The 15,743-nt window shown below is 34.7% G+C and overlaps 1 protein-coding gene across 1 annotated transcript; it reads left to right on the top strand.

The window, feature by feature from the left end:
- The first annotated feature begins 6,338 nt into the window (after positions 1-6,338).
- On the top strand, positions 6,339-15,544 carry LOC135218167 (protein fem-1 homolog B-like). The gene is made up of 5 exons (XM_064254317.1): positions 6,339-6,377; positions 13,904-14,051; positions 14,333-14,437; positions 14,660-14,786; positions 15,397-15,544. Exons 1-5 carry the CDS (start codon positions 6,339-6,341, stop codon positions 15,542-15,544), a joined length of 567 nt encoding a protein of 188 aa, XP_064110387.1.
- Positions 15,545-15,743: the final 199 nt, after the last annotated feature.

The following is a 15,743-nucleotide window of genomic DNA, read 5'->3' as shown; positions in this document are numbered from 1 at the left end:
TTCCAAGTTCGACCGCATGACACCAGCACTATAACCACAATACCATTGTTTTATAGCATCGAATAATGTAGAATTTCATTGGTAATTAAAAGGAAATTATACAATTTTGAAAACTACACTCACGTGTTTTAATTAAAACTTATGTTGGAATTAGCCGAAAAACAGGGGCCATTTAACGAAATATCAGTCACACTCTATGGGCGGTGACGGGCGATGCCACATCAAATATTTCGACTCACGTTGTATAGTATATGAAGGCAGCGTAAGTTATACAACTCAAATATAGAATATTTGTGTTTAAATTCTGTCGATTATTAAAAGCCCTCGTAATTTTATAGCTCTTAACAACAATAAAGTAACGCTTAGTGCTTACTAAAAGTGGCACAATAATTTACCTAGCTCTGACAGTTCCCATCTCAGGTGTAAGCTGACCTCATGGCATAAAGAAGTGGAACAGCAAAGAAAGGTAGTCGCTTAATCGTCCTTCATACTGGACCAATATAAATACTAATTAAAATAAAGAATTATTCGTAAAAATTATTTGTATATAACATATGCAGTAATAAATCTATGCATATATAACATTGGCATTCTTGTGTTTTATTATTAATACAAAAGAAATGGAATTCATGGCACATGTAATCATATATTTGTTTTGACAGACAATTATGAAGACTGTATAACATAAATAGATATTTTTCATCGGTATGACATCCATGCAAAGAAAAAACTTTGATATAGTGCGAGTAAATGACAAAGGTGGAACCAAGTCTGTATAGAAAGGACGATATAAGCGTGGAAAAATGTTATGAATACTGTTCGAGAGAAACAATGGCCTATATTATGTTTAGATGATAAAACAAATAGCTGCCGATAATTCCAGCTGTGTAACCTATTTATGATTATGCCTCTGGAACCTATTTATGATTATGCCTCTGGAACCTATTTATGATTATGCCTCTGGAACCTACTTTATGATTTAATGCCTCTGGGAACCTATTTATTGATTATGCCGTTCTGGAACCTCATTTTATGATTATGCCTCTCTTCTCTCGTCTTCTCGTGTGTTCGTCTCAGTCTCTCTTCTCTCCTTTTTTCAAGTCCCCTCTCATACCTCTGCTTCTCTCCTCCTCTCTTCTGCGAGCTTGCAATTTACAAACATATGTAGGTCAATTAACACAAAAACAGGTATATCAAAAGTGCAAAAGTCCAGAAGCAAGAGGTAAACTCAAGAAAGGTCCAGAAAGAGACTTAATTAGGCCTATTTGAAAAACAGAGACCTGGAGGAATGGCAAGATTTTCTAAGGAAAGTCGAGGCAATACAGAACAACCAGAATATATTGTTCCCCACCCGGAGAGACCGTAACGAGACACAGGGATTAAAAGGTGTAAACGGGAATGGTAGGTAGGCCTTCAAAACTCCAAAGAAGTACATTTGGCACCGTGGGAGACAAAGCCTCTATTGCCATGTAGTAGCCGATAAGGTATTTTCTTTTATATTTTCATGTGCCAACATAATCATTTTATACTTCTCAGTGACTACACATGACTGCTTACATTTTTTTGACAGCCCTGCATCTACTTGGCGCTAAGTTGAAAGTGGGATTTAGTGAGGGTGAAACTGATCTTCACTTCAGGCTATAAACTTCTTATTGAGATGATACTAAGTTAAAATATTTACGTGGGAGAGAATGTTTTTCTAATTAAATTATACTCTTGATATTCCAGCTGATTTGATTATCTAGTTTAAGCGAAAAATAGAATTATAAAAAATCTGAGACCTATACTCACCCAAGTATTGAAATGCCGTCGTCCTATCAATACATAGAGTCAGCTCCTCTATTTTCAGCAAAATATGCACAAACTTCCCTCTATGGAAAAAGAACTGGAAGTTCCACGTGATCGCCCCAATTAATGCTATAGTCTAATGTTTTTCCCAAGTTTTAGGCAAACATAGATACGACCCCCGCTAAACGTCAGATCTGTGGATTTATATGAAATTCCTTTCAAAATATATTAGTACCTATTCGATATTCGTAACAAGACGATATTTGGACCTTTATGTTTTGCTAATATAAAGACAAGATTGTCATTTGGAATAAGTTGACTGAACAGATAAAATATTAGCAAATACTTTGATAAAATAAAAACTTTTCGATTGAACGAAACTCCCTGTCCAAATATTTGCAGAGTATTTTGTACTGGAAGCGTAGTGAAAGAGAGAGAGAGAGAGAGAGAGAGAGAGAGAGAGAGAGAGAGAGAGAGAGAGAGAGAGAGAGTAGGGGGTGTTATCATTTATGTTTGGCTCATACTTTCATTATTGAGAAAAAAATATCTTCACAATTTGGGTTTAGTTGAAAATAAACAGTAACTGAATTTATTATTGATTCTGAAGAAAAATTGAAAAAAATTATTATCTATCTATTCTTCTTTAATAAGCGTTTATTAAAACCACAATGATTTTTTTTATCCTGATATGCAACGCGAGCATGCAAAATATTTCTGAAGCAAATTTCCGAGTGTGATGGAGTGAAATTAAATAAATGATAGGAGCCAACCCAAGCATTTGAGAGAGAGAGAGAGAGAGAGAGAGAGAGAGAGAGAGAGAGAGAGAGAGAGAGAGCAGCTATTACACTCAGCTTTTTGGTTGTCTCTTAGTCTCCTCAATAAATTTTATTTTTATCTGTCGTTTCATAAGGAGAGAGATTGTTATTTACAGCGCTGTAAAATACTGGACGGAATTATCTGTACCAGTTTTTTAAGTGAATTCTGTCTATAAAATATACAGCAAAATCTTTCATTAAACTACTTAATGACTTGATTTTTATTACTGAGCAGATTTAGAACCTTTAAAAATGTATAATTTCTTCCAAAATGAGAAACTGCAACAAATTTATTAGTTGTTATAAACAGGCATCAGCAAAATGTGTTCCGAAAACGAAAGCTACTAAGAATTATATTATGAGTATAAAAGCATGTCTCCGTGGAAATAAGAGAGAGAGAGAGAGAGAGAGAGAGAGAGAGAGAGAGAGAGAGAGAGAGAGAGAGAAGGCAGGTGGTGGCCTGCTTGTTTTAGCGAGTTAATGAAATCCAATTTTAAGGTGAAAGCCTTGGATTGACCGCAACAAACCAGTCTCTCCCCAGAGCCTTCTGTTATTACCCTGTTAATCCTTCTCTGACCGATTCGTGCTACAGACGTCACTGACATCTTAACTCGTCATTCCGTTCCCAGCTAGACCACAGATTCCAGTGCCAACCACAGTGAACTGGTTTTACGTTTTTCGATATTTTTCAACCGATTCCATTTTAGATATAAATGGTTTTGCAAGGGACACTGAGTACCTTCAGAGAGAGAGAGAGAGAGAGAGAGAGAGAGAGAGATAAAATTGTATTTGCAACAGATATTAAATTCCCTACTTCTTTGTTCTTTGTCCTTATTACAGCATGCTTCACTAAATGACTGATATTTCATTTTGAAAGGCAGAGTGTATATACAGTCATACTATGCATACTACATAGTATGACCCATGATAAATGGTCGAGGTGTGTGGAGACTTCAACGGGTGCTTAGGTCAGGATCCAAGGGTGCTTAGGCCATATATCACTCATTCAATCAGAGTTCTCACTCATCTACCCATCCAGCTGCCAGGGCATAAACTTTCAAAATAGTAATAATCTTATGTACGTTAAAAGGAAAAAATAAATGAATCTGCGTACAAAATTCAATATGATTTATTTCTGATCATATATTCTGAATTTAATCCTTGCTGGCATAGTAGTATTTTGACGGAAGTTACTGTATCTAAAAGTTGGAACTTTCTAGACTCGAGAAGCGCCGTCAAGACGGACAAGCACGTGGGTCAAGGAACCCTTGTGACGTCAAGAGCCTTCGCTCAAGGGAAGGTGCCCATTGGTAAGGGGATTGCGGGTATTCTAATTCCGACTGCACCACTGCACCACCCTCCCTTAGTAAAAAACGACTCATGATGGGTATCAAATTCGTTTTGTCTTTACACGAGGCCTCGTGATAAGTAATGAATCAGGATTCAAGTGGAGAAGTATAATAATGATAATAAATACATAATTGTAATAAAATTGTACGTAGGGTATATGGTGATAAGGCATCGAAATATGAATAAGTCCAGCAACGAAACTAAAGTGAAACAATTGTTGTTCAAAATATGAGACCGACCCACACCATTGCTATGGTCTGTAATTTTCTAAACATTCTAAAATTGTTTGGGCGGAGAGAGAGAGAGAGAGAGAGAGAGAGAGAGAGAGAGAGAGAGAGAGAGAGAGAGAGAAAGGCCAAGTCATTCAGCGAGCGAGCACTACCAGAAAGATGGTCAAAAAGACCTTTGGAAAGCATTGCTCTAGCCAGTCTGCATTTGATATTTGTCCTAACAAATCAGAACAGTCTCGAATGAAAGGCAAAAAAAGATCAGGCACTAACGTAGACGAAATTATGACTCCTCTCTGAAATTTATTGACTCCTGGTCTTTAAAGGATGAAATTTAGACAGGATATTTGTGAGTTACTTGATTCAAATTTCAAATCTATGTGTATCATATGACCATTTCTGTGGTCTGAGATTATTACATCCCATAAAGGAAAGAGGATAGGGAATATGCATAAACCCTGCTTTGATTTCTAATGACCTAACTTCATCAGAATAAGATTTTGAAAGTAACTGCAGTGCATACTTGAAACCTTTTTTTAATTGCTCACTGACACAAATTTATTAAACTGGTTTTATATGTTTAGCAAAATTTTGACTTACTAGAATAAGTATTGTTTACTTCATACAGAACATTCTAGAATCAAGTAGAGTGTTCGTTATTACCTGTGATTGTTAGTCTGAGCAAGTCTGGGCAAGCCGAACGACACCTGATGGGCGGGTCATCTGTAATCCTTTCCTGGACCACTCGTGTCAGCACATCCTGAAAGAAAAAGTGTTCAATTAAAGCTATAGAAAGAGGTGATATATTTCTTGTTCATTTGCCATATCGTGTTCCAACAATATCTTGTCATAGTTTCCAATTAATTCTTTTGTCAGAGAGAGAGAGAGAGAGAGAGAGAGAGAGAGAGAGAGAGAGAGAGAGAGAGAGAGAGAGAGAGAGAGAGAGAGAGATTGTTTATTTTCTCACTCGTCCCACTTACTCTATGTTATGCTTCATTTCATATTTTGGAATGACTTTAGATTTAGCTATTTACAAAAGAATGTGGTAAAATGATGACAATAGAACAGTTATCATAAACTGAGAATAAGTAACTTTTGATATATATATATATATATATATATATATATATATATATATATATATATATATATATATACTATATATATATATATACATATATACGTATATGCATATATATATATATGCATATATATATATATATATATATACTATATATATATATATATATATATATATATATATATATATAAATATATATATATATATATATATATATATATATATATATATATATATATATATATATATATATATATATATATATATATATATATCTATGTAAATATATATATATATATATATATATATATATATATATATATATATATATATATATATATATATATAATTATATATATATATATATATATATATATATATATATATATATATATGAACATATACCGCACAAAAAGGCTTTTCATGTACAATCAAGGTTGCGACCATAAGCCGGTGTTACAACAAAAGCCTGTGGTTCAATGCTGACAATAGAATTAATATATATTTATTATACATAAATATATATCAATTACACATATGTTTAATTTCTTCATTTTTATTAAGCGTTCCTGCCCGCGTGTGACGAGATAGGATGCTTGCTTCCTGTCGTTGTGCCATCACGGCCATTGGTCACGTCTCCCCGAGTCACGACTCGTTCAGCCAATCAGAGCACAGGGGGGGATTCTCTCACCCGCTTGCCAAATCATGGACCCTTCACTCAAAAATATATTCAACACACTAATTTAATTAGTATTATTGCTTAAAACTAACTCATTCATTATACATTGCTCATCCATCAATAGGATGCTTTCCCAGAAAGGAATCTATTTACTATACCGAAGGAGCATTGTAAGGATGAGTGAAATAAGATTTGGCATGGCCGCGTCACAATTGGTCTGGGGATTAAGGACATTTCAAGTTGACCCCGCCTCTCCCTATGCCCAGCTGGTATAAATAGACCCAATCTGGGTAAAAATAATCAGTTACAAGTTTCCTTGAAGTGTAGTGATACAAGACTTGCTTGGTGCAAAAGTTCTTATATAACTGTTGAAATTCTATCTCATTAAATTCGCCAAGATGGACAAAATCGAAGGTTCTTTTGTATGCGTCACAAGGGTAAGCAAAACTATACTTTTTGGTATTTATGCTCGTGTTTATGATGATAAATATGCTGTAAAGAATTGTCTACAAAATCTAGATTATCATGGCTATAAGGTAGTGAATTCTAATCATGGATCTGAGTTCAATTTCTAATTCGTCACGTAGTAGGAAACACTTTGGTTTTTCAGTCATTTCAGTTCAGCTGTAACAAAACATCATTGCAAGGGAATATATACTTTGTATGGTCAATCTAATTGTTGATGTTCATTATTATATCTTAATTATCGAGGTTTGCGTTTCATGTAGGTCTGGTGATGAATTAATTCCATAAAATGCTTCGTACTGGTTTGTATGTTATTTGACGGTGTTTAATTTTATTTTCTGAGTAAATTTTTAGCAGAGATAAATTGACAACGTTCAGGAATAAATATAAAAGAATCATCCTTTATTATTCAATCAATAAAATTGTTGATTCAAGGAAGCCAACATTTTTTCCAGCTATTTTTTATCAGTGACAGATCATATCTTTTTGTAATAGCTTCGAAGATACAGGTTTTCAATTTCTACCTTTCTTTACGTCTCTTTGTAATTCTTGGGGCGAATTGTTGAAGAGTCTGGTAAAATTTATGAAGAGGTTCTTTCTCCTAAGACTTTTCTGAACCGTGGCTCTGTTAATGTATGTTTTATTTTCTACGTGATTTTATGTAAATATAGTACACTTTGGCTGGGATATTTTCGCGATGTAAAGTCAAATCCCATATATCGTACTCGACATCACGTTAAAGAGGTTTACCATTTGAGACTTACTTGCCTACTTGGATAATACGAGTTACCTTATGTAGAGAGAAGGTTTCGTTTCTAGTCTGGCCACTTTATCAATAAAAACCTACAATTCTTCAGCAGAGAATTCGACCGTGCACAACACAATCTTGCACTAGTCTAGGTATTATTTTTTTGATTGTAGCAAGCATTTAATCTATTTTTCATTTTCACGTATCTTTTGCTGAATGGTTTTTATCTCTTAGGTCAAGGTCCCATTTCATTCAGTATTTTATTTCATAAACAGTCTTGATCAAAACCAGTCAACCTCCAAGCAAGTTCTTGCGTCTATCACTCTTTACACATTTGGTGTTGTTAATTTTGGCCATCAATATAAATTTTTTTTTTCATCCTTGTTGATATGCTATCGACTTTTTTTTATTTTTTTCAGTCTTTCACTTCAGTCACTTTTTATTCGTATATCATAGGAGGCGACTTATCATAAGTCAACACTTTAGTTTCGTTACTTAGTTGTTTCATAACATCTGGCTGATTTTGATTAAATACTGAAACTCCGATTTCTCCGTCAATTTCCGTGTTGTGTTTCGTTGAGCATTTCCTTTAATTTCTGTTTTTTTTTTTCTGGAGCCCTTTTACTTTCACTTATGACTTATTCCAGTTATGACCAGGTCTCAGCGTTGGTCTGTTCACGAAATTTTACATTCAACGTCTTTGTATGAACTTGCTTTGTGTCTTTTCATCATTGAATTAATTAAAATGATAGCACTGTTATTCTTATTTTACTCACTTTTCATCCTATTTTAATTGTTTCATACATAACCCCAACTCTACCTCGGCAGCAAGTTTATTAAATCATAGTTCATTTCGCTGATTAAGTAAGTCTGGTATTGCATTAAGATGTGGTGTGGTATTTGTCAGATTTTCTCGTACTTCAAAGTCTGTTTCCATTTAACTGTTAGTTCATGAGATGTTCTGCTTGATGAGCATTCTCAAATGTGGGAGAATATGTTTATTCCTGCAGCTTTGTCTTTAACTTGACAAAATATCAGATTTGTCTGTTTTGATTGATGGTCATACAATCCCTGATGTTGTCAACACTTTAGCTAAGAGAGTTCATCTGCACATATTTCCTGGTTTGGTCTTTATCTATAGAATTTGAGAAATATGTATTGAAATTATCTGGTTTGTCATAGACAGTAAGTCACTGTTCACAATAAGTTTCTCCATTTCTTTTCCTTGTTGGAAGTTTAAATTTAATGTTTCATTCGCTTGGTTTTATTCCTAATTCATATTTTACTAGTTCTTGGTCGTGAATTCCTTTTTTAAATGTAAGTTAATAACATTCTCATCCTCATCGCCTGGTATAATTTGAGGCGTCCAGTGCTAAAACCAACACTCGCCACAAATTTGAGAAATGCATTTTATCGTACATCTGGAATTCCCTTCGTTTCCTCTTTCGAATGGTGTAAGTGAGTGTATATTTTGATGAAGAGATTATGGTTCAATTTTGCATTATATAATCTGTACTTTTGTAAACTTCAGCATTAATTTTGCTCATAAATTTTACAATCAACCATACAATCAGTCAATCAAATTGTGCACAGTCTAATTTTTTTTTTTCATATATAACATCATATTTTGAGGCCCTCCCAAACATTCCAAAAAATTCAAACCTGAAGAAAATATCTTGGAAAATAAAAGTGTTATGGCCTTTTTAAATTTACAAAATTAAAGGACTTTTGTCTCTATTATTTTTAAATGTGGTGAGTGTGGGTTTTAGCGCTGGACGCCTCATTTACTATCACGGTCTGATAATCGTTTTCCTTCTTTTAACTATCCGCTGTGATTACTTATTTGGCTTTTTATTCATGATCTTACTTTTTAGCAGCTGCTCATCTTTTTTTTTCTGACTCCTCAGAATCGAGGAAATAATTAGTTCTTAGTTTAGCAGCCTTTGTTGTAGCTGATTTAAAAATAAGATTTCATTTATCGTCTTTTTAATGCTAACTTGTCCGCGTAGAATGTTTCCTCTAATTTTCTATATTGTTTGTTCAAAGCTTCGGTTTTTTTATTCATCCTAATCTTATTGAAACTTTCCTCGTTTTGAATTCGAACATCTCCACTTTCGAAGCACAACCACATCAGACTAAAGCCGGTTGTAACATACAACCCACTTTCTGTATCTGTTACGTTTAAAAATTATCTATAAGCTTTTGTGATGATAAATATGCTGTAAAGAATTGTCTACAAAATCTAGATTATCATGGCTATAAGGTAGCGAATTCTAATCATGGATTCTGAGTTGCAATTTCTAAGTCCGTCCCGTTAGTAAGGAAAAACTGTATTATTATTGTTGTTGTTGTTGTTGGTAATGAACAAGAGTTTCAGCTTCAACTTACCACAGTAAAGTTTTCACATGTATTCACATCTCATTTCAATAATGGATGAGATTAGGCTTACTGATTTGGGTTTTCAGTAATTTCAGTTCAGCTGTAACAAAACGTCATTCCAAGGGAATATATACTTTGTATGGTCAATCTAATTGTTGTTGTTCAATATTATATCTTAATTATCGAGGTTTGCGTTTCATGTAGGTCTGGTGATGAATAAATTCCATAAAATGCTTCGTATTTCCACGCTTTAAACTGGTTTGTTTGTGTTATTTGACGGTGTTTAATTTTATTTTCTATGAGTAAATTTTTAGCCGAGATAAATTGACAACGTTCAGGAATAAATATAAAAGAATCATCCTTTATTATTCAATCAATAAAATTGCTAATTCAAGGAAGCCAACATTTTTTCCAGCTATTTTTTATCAGTGACAGATCATATATTTTTGTAATAGCTTCGAAGATACAGGTTTTCAATTTCTACCTTACTTTACGTCTTTTTGTGATTCTAATTCTTAGGGGGAATAGTTGAAGAGTGTGGTAAATTGTATTAAGAGGTTCTTTCTCCTAAGACTTTTCTGAACCGTGGCTCTGTTAATGAATATGTTTTATTTTCTACGTGATAAATAGTCTTGATCAAAATCAGCCAACCTCCAAGCAAGTTCTTGCGTCTATCACTCTCTACACATTTGGTGTTGTTAATTTTGACCGTCAATATAAATTTTTTTTTTCATCCTTGTTGATATGCTATCGACTTTTTTTAATTTTTTTCAGTCTTTCACTTCAGTCACTTTTTATTCGTATATCATAGGAGGCGACTTATCATAAGTCAACACTTTAGTTTTGTTACTTAGTTGTTTCATAACATCTGGCTGATTTTGATTAAGTACTGAAACTCCGATTTCTCCATCAATTTCCGTGTTGTTTCGTTGAGCATTTCCTTTTTTCCAAATAAATTCACCATTTCCTCTCATGTATATTTTAATGGGTCACAATCACTTAATATCTGTTTTTTTTTCTGGAGCCCTTTTACTTTCACTTACGACTTATTCCAGTTATGACCAGGTCTCAGCGTTGGTCTGTTCACGAAATTTTACATTCAACGTCTTTGTATGAGCTTGCTTTGTGTCATTTCATCATTGAATGAATTAAAATAATAGCACTGTTATTCTTATTTTACTCACTTTTCATCCTATTTTAATTGTTTCATACATAACCCCAACTCTACCTCGGCAGCAAGTTTATTAAATCATAGTTCATTTCGCTGATTAAGTAAGTCTGGTATTGCATTAAGATGTGGTATGGTATTTGTCAGATTTTCTCGTACTCCAAAGTGTGTTTCCATTTAACTGTTAGTTCATGAGACGTTCTGCTTGACGAGCATTATCAAATGTGGGAGAATATGTTTATTCCTGCAGCTTTGTCTTTAACTTGACAAAATATCAGATTTGTCTGTTTTGATTGATGGTCATACAATCCCTGATGTTTTCAACACTTTAGCTAAGAGAGTTCATCTGCACATATTTCCTGGTTTGGTCTTTATCTATAGAATTTGAGAAATTTGTATTAAATTATCTGGTTTGTCATAGACAGTAAGTCACTGTTCACAAGAAGTTTCTCCATTTCTTTTCCTTGTTGGAAATTTAATTTTAATGTTTCATTCCCTTGGTTTTATTCCTATTCATATTTTATTAGTTTCTTGGTCGTGAATTCCTTTTTTAAAGGTAAGTCAATAACATTCTCTTCCTCATCGCCTGGTATAATTTACTATCACGGTCTGATAATCGTTTTCCTTCTTTTAACTATCAGCTGTGATTACTTATTTGGCTTTTTATTCATGATCTTACTTTTTAGCAGCTTCTCATCTTTTTTTTTTTCTGACTCCTCAGAATCGAGGAAATAATTAGTTCTTAGTTTAGCAGTCTTTGTTGTAGCTGATTTAAAAATAAGATTTCATTTTTCGTCTTTTTAATGCTAACTTGTCCGCGTAGAATGTTTACTCTAATTTTCTATATTGTTTGTTCAAAGCTTCTGTTTTTTTTATTCATCTTAATCTTATTGAACTTTTCCTCGTTTTGAATTCGAACATCACCACTTTCGAGACAACCACATCAGACTAAAGCCGGTTTCTATATCTGTTACTTTTAAAAATTATCTATAAGTTTTTTTTTTTTTTTTAAATAAAATTTTTCTAGCCTAACAGCAATTGGTCAAACACCACATACGTTCAGTATCTTTTTTATCTTATATAAATGATCTTCTAACCTATCAGCAATTGGTCAAACACCTCACACATTCTGTGCAGTTTCTATCTCCGATTTTGACAAATTTATAACAGCTTTTCTAAATTAGGATTTATTTTACTTCTGTTATTCGCTTAATTTCTAATCATATCTGGAAATTTCTTTGCCCATTCACGGTATGACCTGACACTCATTCGTCTGTTTGATGTAATGAAGATGACTCACTTGTGATGACACAGTAATGAGTCCAACACGAATTAATACTAACTTTCCCTTGACATTTTATTATCAGTGCATCCTACTGAAGCGATAATGAATAAGTATTTTAAACAAAGCTCATGTTCCCTGGATTAAGTTGACATGTTTCATGAAAATAATCAAAGCTGAGACAGATGTCTATTTACTGAATCAAGGCTTGGAGCAATCACATAAGATTAACTTGAAACTACAGTTTTTAAAAAAGGAGAAATATTCCATAAAAGAGCTATAAGTGTTCTGTGAGGAAGGAACAGTCAGTGCAATGAATGTTTACTCAGTGTTTGACAGAAGTTGTTTTAGATATTGCTCCCTTGTCCACTAGCTAGCCATCCATTTTACCTTCACAAAATGTATATGTACTTGGCAGCTGGTGCACGCATTGAAATAGTTTAAATAAGTGTGCATCTCTTCATAATTATGGGTCAAAGGAAATCACTCAGTTAATTACAACTGGAAAAAATCTTGGCTATGAACATTGAGCTTCACGAGAATCGTCTTGTGCATATAATTACCGTGTAGGGATGTATATATTCACTACCAATGAGAGGATATCTTAAAGAGGATATCAGCCCTCTTGTGACGAGTAATAATAATAATAATAATAATAATAATAATAATAATAATAATAATTATTATTATTATTATTATTATTATTATTATAGTTATTTGTTTATTTATTTATTTTTCTTTTTGGGTGGTATTTATAGTGTGGGTTCCGGGCTGCATCCTGCCTGCTTAGCAGTCCATCTCTTTATTTACTATGTACGCCATTTCTAGGATCACTCGCTTTTGCATGAGTCCTGGAGCTACTTCAGCCTCTATTTTTTCTAGATTTCTTTTTCAGGGATCTTGGGATCATGCTTAGTGTTCCTATAATTATGGGTACACTTTCCACTGGCATATCCCATATTCTTCTTATTTCTACATTCAGGTCTTAATACTTATCAATTTTTTTCCCTTTCTTTCTCTTCAACTCTGGTGTCCCATGGTATTGCGACATCAACGAGTGATACTTTCTTCTTGATTTTGTCAATCAACATCACGTCTGGTCTATTTGCACGTATCACCCAATCTGTTCTGATACCATAGTCCCAGAGGATCTTTGTCTGATCGTTTTATATCACTCCTTCAGGTGGTGCTCGTACCACTTATTACAATGCAAGGTAGCTGGTGTCTTACAAACAGGCTCCAGTGGAGGGCTTTGCTACTGACTCATTCCTCTTTTTGTGTATGGTTCTGTGATTTATGGTTTCATTTTCGTATTGCGCTTACTACATATGGGGCGAGATGTTATTCCGTCTATCGTTCTTTGAACGTATCTGGTTCTTAGGGCCATGATCTTGTGTCTACTGTTATCATTCCTTCAGTTTCGTGTCATCGCTGGCTAGTTCTTTAGTCTGTCTCATGTATTGTCCGTGCATTGGTTTGTTGTGATATTCCTCTGTTCTGCTTGTCATTCTCCTTTCTCTGTATATTTCGGGTCTTGGTCTACTTTTATTAGTCCTTCTTCCCATGCACTCTTGAGCCACTCGTCTTCACTGGTTTTCATATATTGCCCCAGTGCTTTGTTGTCGATGTTAACGCAGTCCTCTATGCTATTATTATTATTATTAATTATTATTATTATTACTATTACTAGTACTATTATTATTATTTGGTGGTGGTATATTCCACATTCACTGTTTGATATTCCATATCATAGCATCGATTAAACAAAAATGCTTTAAGTTTCTTTAAGAAAGACTTTAAATCCTCAATCTGCTTCAGCTCAAGAGGGAGCGTGTTATATAACCTATGAGCTGCATGTCCAAAGGCTCCTATGTGTTGCTAATGTTGTTGGGTATCTCATTCTTGTATTGTGCATTTTCAGACTTTTCCATCGGGCGTTACGTACTGCGTTGAGAGGGCCGAGGAGGGACGGGATTCGATACTGTGCACGGCAGCTCTTCTTGGACACACGAACTGCGTCAGGATTCTCGTTGAATACAGAGAAGCAGACGTCGAAGAACTGGGCTCAGGTAAGTCACTTGAAATATCGAAAGACAGGTCTCCCCTGACTTACTCTGTATTTGGATGATGACTGAAAAACCTGTATGAAAAACCGTTTAAATTTTCCATTTAAGAGCTCTTTGATATTGATAAAAAAGAGAAGTTCATTTGCAGCATCAGAAATACCATTAGATTGTTGTTCTTTGCAGTTTTCAGCTGAAGGACCTCTCGTGTCTGGAGTTTAGTCCTTTATGGTGCGCTGCTTCCAATGGCCATTACTGGGTTGTTGACTATCTCCTTTCTTTAAAAGGCGCCAATCCAAATGGCGAAACCAGTTTCAACGGCACTCCACTGCAAGCAGCGTGTGCACTTGGGTACTTCGAAATTGTCAGGCTTCTTGAGGAACACGGGGCCTGTGAGTTTTCACTGCATTTTAGTTTCAATGTTACTTTTTATAAGCACTACTTGCTGTCACTAATTATCTATTGCATTGGCTTATACTGCAGCTTGCTATAATATCAAACGTTATGTTTTGTTGTAAAAAGCTATACAGCGTTTGTTTTTAGTACAAAGTTGAAAAATCTTTCTTTAGGTCGTGAAGTTTTTTGTAATACATTGATCGGTCTATTTCCCGCAGACATCGAGGCTGCTGATAACCGCGCTGTCACTTGTCTGATGCTTGCTTCCTTCGGCGGCCATTTGGAAATCGTGAAGTACCTTTTGGAAGTGCACCCCGCTGATGTCAATGGCAAAAAACATAGAAGGTGAAAGTGCACTCCACGCCTGCGCAAAGGCAGGACATCTGGAAGTAATGAAACTGTTGCTGGAACACAACGCTCGGACGGGTCCCGACTATTCTGGTGAGTCTTGCTGAAGGGTCTCGATCCAGGAATGTATAACCTTTAGGTTTTTTTTTGTAAGATTTGAATTAGTCCAAGTTCAATAAATATCTCCATTTTGAATGGAATCAGGTGAACTTTAGATTAAACTGAACACAGCTAAAGATTCCTTGATTTTCCGGATTATTTATTCTTTTTCTTCCCTTTGATAGGATTAACGCCTTTGATTGTGGCCAGCTCTCTTGGACATCGGGACATGGTAGAATATCTGGTACGCAGACTAGGTGGGTATATGGGAAAAGAGAAAGCCGATGCATTGGAGCTACTTGGAGCTTCCCTTTTCAACAGCCACACAAGATATAGACGCTACAGTTAATTACTGGAAATCAGCAATCAATCAGAGGTAAGTTTTCCAAACACTTGCTGCTTAATAATTATACTAGCTTTTCAGTATGAAACTGTGAATGCACTGATCTATTATACTTTGGTGTTTATTGGCTAACTACAATATTTTTTTTTTTCAATATATTTCCAGGTACGTCAATGGCGAACTCATTCATCCAAAAACCCAGGATAATTCGTCTTGTCCTTCAGATGGGGAGTTCAGTGAAGTCAACACCTTGGAGGAATTAGAAAGTATAGAATCAGACCTCAAGAAGTTCAATTGCAGGCACTTCTCGTGATGGGAAAAGGATTTTAGGCCCTGGTCACTTGCAAACAATGCACAATATTAGTAAAACGGGGAATGCTTATGTAGACAACTGTGCTATTTAAACGATGCATCAAATTATGGGTTTCACGCCATCGATACGCAACGAAATCAGTTGAATCCACTGCACAGAGTAGGCTGTTTCACCTCAGATCATTAGCCAAACTATTTGG

This window comes from Macrobrachium nipponense, chromosome 9 (genome assembly GCF_015104395.2).
Source record: "Macrobrachium nipponense isolate FS-2020 chromosome 9, ASM1510439v2, whole genome shotgun sequence".
NCBI lineage: Eukaryota > Metazoa > Arthropoda > Malacostraca > Decapoda > Palaemonidae > Macrobrachium > Macrobrachium nipponense.
This window is presented reverse-complemented; position numbering and strand designations above follow the sequence as displayed.